The sequence below is a fragment of the Lathyrus oleraceus genome, chromosome 6, assembly GCF_024323335.1.
Source record: "Lathyrus oleraceus cultivar Zhongwan6 chromosome 6, CAAS_Psat_ZW6_1.0, whole genome shotgun sequence".
NCBI lineage: Eukaryota > Viridiplantae > Streptophyta > Magnoliopsida > Fabales > Fabaceae > Lathyrus > Lathyrus oleraceus.
The window spans coordinates 35,813,088-35,819,927 of NC_066584.1; the positions used below are offsets into that span (position 1 = coordinate 35,813,088).

At 32.5% G+C, this 6,840-nt stretch overlaps 1 protein-coding gene across 1 annotated transcript; it reads right to left on the bottom strand.

The window, feature by feature from the left end:
- Window positions 1-396: 396 nt before the first annotated feature.
- On the bottom strand, window positions 397-3,863 carry LOC127097223 (wax ester synthase/diacylglycerol acyltransferase 11). The gene is made up of 8 exons (XM_051035728.1): window positions 3,578-3,863; window positions 2,918-3,152; window positions 1,727-2,308; window positions 1,571-1,637; window positions 1,370-1,482; window positions 1,082-1,291; window positions 733-870; window positions 397-642 (listed from the first exon to the last, which is right to left on the bottom strand). Exons 2-8 carry the CDS (start codon window positions 3,098-3,100, stop codon window positions 475-477), a joined length of 1,461 nt encoding a protein of 486 aa, XP_050891685.1. The 5' UTR covers window positions 3,101-3,152; window positions 3,578-3,863; the 3' UTR covers window positions 397-474.
- Window positions 3,864-6,840: the final 2,977 nt, after the last annotated feature.

A 6,840-nucleotide genomic window follows, 5' to 3' on the forward strand; every position in this document is an offset into this window, starting at 1 on the left:
TTAGTACAATACCCACAAATTTACTTCTGCTTTCTCTCTTTGTCTTATATGTTTGTATATAATTCTAAAGACTAAATGGAACAATGGTTTATTCAACTTTTGTGGCATCGAAGCAATTCACTCTATTGTAAATCCATGGTGTCACGAATAGAGGAGATCGCACAACCAATTTGAATTGTGTGTTTGAACAGGAATAGCAGTGTTGTATCAGATCACAAATTTAGCTATAAATATGACAAAACTCTAAGCTGATACATAGATGAAAAATTGGAACATGAATATTACGAGTCTTAGTTTGAGTCTAGATAAAATATTGTAACATAAATACAACTAATAAAAATTATAAGTTTTGTAAATAACTTATTAAGCCAATTTTTAAGTAATTTGATTATTTTAGTGTCTGATACTAGATTAAAAAAATAACACATAATATTGTGAAAGTTTTGTAAGAGGCTGTAATTAAATTCTTTAGTTTTAAATAATTTCAGCAATGTGCCTTTTCTTAACAACATTATCACAAATGAGTTTGAGTGATTCTTCTAAATCATCACATAAGAGGTAGGGATTTGGAATGATGGTTGGATCAACTGCCAGAGAAATTGTCATCTGATTAGCATAACTTTGAAAATGAATGGTTAGTGCCTGCAAAATAAATAAACATATTAGAGTAACTCTAAAGTTATTCATCAAATCACTTCCTATTTACACCCCCAAAATAATGATGATGCTTACATGTGGATGTCCATATACACTTGGAGCAATGTATGCAACAGGATGTCCATAGAAGCTAACTTCTTCCACTGGACCAGCCACATTAGAAAATGCTATAGTTGTGTGAAATAAAACCCTTCTTGTTATGGCACCAGCAACCTGCAAATAAACCTTAAATGTTAAAATATTTAACACAACCCGCCCAACCTAGCAATATCAGCTTTCTACCGGTTGAGTTAGGATTTACAGACAGAGATGTTAAGAGTCTCACATCAGACAATATATGACCTGAACATGTGCTTATAAGTAGGGACAATTCTCATCTTACAAAGCGGTTTTATAGGATTGAGTTTTATAGGATTGAGTATACCTTAGCTCCAAATAAATTGAGAACCAATTTTGCACAAGCATAAGAGCAAATAGCTTCCAAAGAGTGTTTTTTTCTGTCAATTATGGCCTTAGCTTGACGAACATATTCCAATGGATCTTCTTGTAAGGCAATATTAAAAGGACAAGTTACATATCCCATTTTGTTACCCCATTTGGCTTTTCCTTTCTCAGCCATCATATCTGCTAAATCCTAATTATCATGATGTATGAGTTAATTAAACACAAACAATGATTCATTAGTTCTAACTATTTTAGAAACCAAATTTACCTGAATTCCTGGAGAAGGTCTAATGTTAACTAGAATTGAAGCCCTGAGGCGAATGTTCTTAGGGATTTTGCTTTTTCTCTGCATTGCGGTACCATCATTTTTATCTTCCACACCTACGCAGAGGATACATAAATAAGTACTACTCTGGTCGTAGATATTGTCTTTTCAGATTCATTGAATAAGTGATGTATTTAATATTACCATATTCTCGATTCAAGTAGCGAGTGATACCAGCTTGTGCTAACCCAAACAAAACATCATTGACGGTCTAGTTAAACAACATTTAATATGATTATGTAGAGACATACATTAATCAAAACACGAATGAGAAAGATGAAGAGAAGACGAGGATATTACCGTTTTCATTTCGGTCTTGACGAGTTTAATGTCATCCATACGAATGGTACGATGAACAAATTTCTTGGTATTGAGCTCAACCCCATGTGAGCCTTTTAAAGGAGTATGAGTGTCCTTAAAGAACAAAATGGTTAAAACAAGAAACAAAACATCAACAATAGTGTTCCAAATCAGACTAAACCCCGACAAAACACTCATCCAAAACGAGACAAGAGTTGAGCATCTGCGCGCATTTGAGACAGAGACATTTTTCTTATTTGTTGTTGGGATTGTTGGTAATGCGTTAGGATCAGAGGTTTTGCGAGTGCCTGCGATGAGAAGTGATATGAGAGACGTACCGTCACCAAGTGAATGGTGGATTCTAAATATTCCAACAGATTCTGCAGTTGAGGTTTTGATGTTCAGGAGATGAAGTTCCCATAGTGGTTTGGATATGTCTAGGGGTGTTTTGGTAAAATTGGAAATATAGTCCTCAACAAATCTATCTGGGTAGTCTGGTTTGGAATGTATTTGTGGAACTATGATGTGGTTGTCTAAGTCAATTGTTGTTTGTGCCCATCTTGTTTTTCTCCCTTTCTTGACCTGAAATTCAAATCAAAAAACTAAAAGACATGGCCTTGTGAGAAACATAAATTAAACACAAATATTTTTCATTGCAATGTGTTAATCTAAAATATTTGATATGTCATGGAGATAAAGTGAGATCAAGGTATGTTGAAGATAGTAGGAAATCGAGAGTAACTACATGATCAATGTTCTAGAAACACAAGAGAGAAATATCACATCTCCATGTATGAGTCACATCTCTCATAAATTTAACATTTTATCGCTCATAGTTAATTTGTTGAGTTAAAATGTAAGTCTCCTAATTCTTATAACAAGAACTAGTTTCTGTTCCCCACCAAGTCGAATCAGGTTTTTGATACTCTTTATCGAAGAATCCAGAGAAGTCGGATGCAACAACACATTAATATTTCAAGACTACAAAAGATAATTGTCATATATTTTTCCAAAGTCTTAAGGCATTAACCTGGAATACGAAATTAGATTTTCATAATCACAAAAGAATGAGACGTAACATCCCCGCTAGACAGTGCGTCTTATGCAATATTAAATTTGACATACTATAAATATTATAAAGTATGGTTTTAAGTACATGAAATTAAAAGGGTTGAATAGTGTGTGGCTTACAAGTTTGCTGGTGAACCTAGGATGCTTAAGAAGAGTATGACATAAACCTTCTTTAATAACTTGAACATTGATGTCTGTCTTGCAACCAAGGATGGCAATCACATAACAGTTAAATGATGGTGAATGAAACAGCCTTGCAGCTGGACTAATCTCTTCACCATCTCTTGAATATGCCATTGCCATGTGTGTATTTTCTTACACAACCCTCAAGATAACCAACATATATATATATATACTGTCCAACGTGCAACAAAACACACAAAATTAGTTATTTGTTTCTAAATAGATAAAGTCATTTAAAATGTCGGTGGTGGTTGGAGAAATAGGCATAAGATGAATTAAGAACTTGTGCATACAATGTGAGTAATATAAATGCATCAATCTATATTCTTCTTTTGGTAAAAAAATCATCATTCTATTTGTATTGGTGACCATGTCACACAAAAAATAATATTTTTAACTCTTGTGGTCACTGCTGGCCCTGTCTTACTTGAGTAAGCTTTGGGCGGAGATATTGAGAAAAATGAAACTTATTTGAAAGAGTAGTGTTAAAGAGTGATAAAAATAACTATAAAATATATATATTTTGGGAATTTAATCAATAATAATATAAAAAAAAAAGAGTAGAATTTGCAAAGGGAAAGAGATGAAGGAAGGGACCTGAAAAAGTTGATCTGTGCAAAGATCAAGAAGCCTTCAAGAAGATATAAAGATGAGAGAAACTAAGTCCATAAAACTTGATTGAAATCTCTCTCTGTGTTGTGTTGTATCTCTGACCCTTCCCTAGATCATTGGAGAGTTTCTTCTTTCTGATGGTCAACATCTTTGGCTCAATATGTCTTATTTAAAAAAAGCTGAGGTTTGATATTTGACAACGATGTTGCTTTAATGTGCTAGCAGGACACAAAGGTTAGAATATGTGCCATGTTTTTAATAAATAAAAGAAGAATATGGGCCATTTCTCATTGGCTTTCTGATTTCTCTATCCTGTCCTTTCTTTTTTTCTCTTTAAATATTACTGGTCTTCACAACTATGTCACTGCAAGATTATTTAATTTTTCAGGTTAGGACCTTTATTGAATTAACTGTTTGTACCTAAGTTTGGTTGATATTTATGTATGCACTATGAAAAATAAAATTTGTGAATGTTGTCCCAAAATGTCAAGTGATATTTTTAGGCGTTTTGTGTTAACAAATCAGATTATATGGATTTCAAGTCTTTTATAAATGATTAGTGAAGTTCTTATAAGTGATTGAATAAAAAACTACTACCTATAAGACTCCGTTTAAGGTGGGTGTTAGGATTTAGATATAAAGAGGAATTTGAGGCTCCTACTTCTATTATTAAAGAAGGGGACCTAAAATGGATTCTAATTATCACTTGATTCGTGAAAGAATTAAGAGGTAGATTATATCACCTTAGAGACATGATTATGTCGATCTTATTTGTTATAATTTGATTGTAGCTAAAGGGTTGAGGTTCAAACCCAAATTCTTTCATGAAAGCATTCAAAAACAAAGATAGTCAAAATGATTGAAGATGGTGAATAGTGAAATATATTTACTAATGAAGAACCATGCACGGGAGTTACTTAGACTACTTAAGAAACAAAGAATGGTTTAATGCAAATAGATCTTTAAGAATAAGAAAAATATTCTAAGGATTGAAGAACAAAGGTTTAAAGCAACACCTGGAGAAAAAGGGTTTACTTAGGTGGAGATGATTGAATATAATGAGATATTTTCACATGTGATAAAATGTTTTTCTATAAGAGTACTTATGAAAACTGTGAATTAATATGATCTTAAGTTGAAATAGATAAACGCCAAAACAACTTTCTTACATAAAGATTTTAAAGAGACAATCTACATTGAGCAACCTGGAGATTTTATAGAGAAAAATCTAAGGTATGTTTGTTGAAGAAGTCTTTGTATGGATTGAAATCAAACCCAAGACAGTGCCACTATCAATTTGATGAATTTCTTCTTAAGCATGGTTTGGTGAGCGGAAAACACAATGCTTATACAATTGATTATGCTTATCAAACAGTATATACTAAACACTTAAGTCAATACTAAACACTTAAGTTAGTATGCAAAGATGAAAATTGGATCAAAACAAATCAGTAGGTGTATTGAATTATGATCGTCTTACACGATAAGTGTAAGAATTACAATGTCAATACAGACAAATTCTAAAATCACAATTTTGATTCTCAATCAATAATAACAAGAGAAATTTACAGTACCAATCTAACAAAGTCTACACTTATACACTAAATCGCTTTCATTTTTGGTCTTCCACTGTGATTTTTGACAAAAATTACAAGATGTTCAATACAATCACAATCTAAATAATATTGAAAATATAAAATCTTCGATTTGAATCCTCGTTAACTTGTACATAGTATCTAATAATGAATCCTTGAGAAAATTTTACTCGAATCGTCCTTAATCTTCTAGCACCAAGAATGTTGTTCCAAAGTCTCCATTCTACAATGCTCTTTACTCGATCCTACCAGTATCTTGCCTTTACATGTCTGAAGATTGAGAAGAACCCGCACTTTGTATGTAGGCTTCCATGCACCATCACCAAAGTAATAATGGAGAGAGGAACATCTTTCTTTTCCGATAGACTTGTCAAAACCAACCACAGCAACACACACAATTTATAAACCTATAAAGTCTCAAGAAATCTTCAAAGAAATATTAACCACAATAACAAAACCTCCTCACTGATATCACACCTCAAAGATGAGAGTTAGGTCCAAACAAAAATGGATAAAGAAAGAGGTAGGAGATGAAATATTTCGTTTGTAAACACTCAAAACCAAATTCAAAACTCTTCCAAAAATTGAGAGAACAAGTGTGTTATGAAATTTCAAATCAATAACGGATGTGTATGTTTTTTCGACATTGTGAAAGGTTTTGAGAGAAAAATGATTTTATATGTGGTGGATATCTAGCTCAAAAATGAGAGAGAAATGAAGTGAGTCGAATCATAAGCAAATAGTATGATTCAAGTCAAGAAATGAAGTAATTTGAGTCAAGATCCAATAAGTACCAGAAAACAAACTATGTGATTCGAGTCATGATATATGTGATTTGAGTCACAGATTCGAATCATGAAAATATATGATTCAAATTAGGCTTACAAAACCAAATCCCAAAATGTGCAATTAGTGTCTGATTTGAATCAGGAAATCTGTGATTCGAATCAAGCTTTGTGATTCGAATCATGGATGTTGTGATTTGAATAATGACAACATGAGAAACATTCTTAGACCTTATGTCACTCTGATTCGAGTCATGAAGGTGTGTGATTCGAATCATACTTCCAAAACCTCAAATTTGCAAAATGTAAAGTGTTTTTGAGATTCTAACATTTTCATGACTTGAACCGTTCTCAAAATTAGTTATTGATCCAAAAATTTGATAAACTAACTTAGAAACATATTACTTATACCATAACCAAACATTTTTATTTATGCATGCTGAAAAATGGATTTAACACGCAATCCTAAGGTGTGTAATCATGAGAGGAGACTCGCAAATGATATAAACAAAATCAAAAGCTAAAAGACAAGCAATCAAAATATAAACCTTTAGGAGGCAGTGCAACTTCAAAAAGTGATAGAGATATTTAGAATGCAAGATGCTAAAACCGTGAACACTCATTTGGATCATCACATGAATTTTTCCTTATGCAATATCCTTAAACCGAAGAAGAAGAGAAGATGGTCGACATAAATCTCTATGCAAGTGGGGCCAAAAGCATCATGTATGATATGGTTTGTAGTAGAGTAGACTTAGCATATGAAGTTAGCATAATAAGTCGATTTATGTCAAATCTCCATCAGGTTCTTTGAGAAGCTTTGAAATGAGTGTTGAGGTATTTAAAGGTTGGTTTAAAGTACACAACA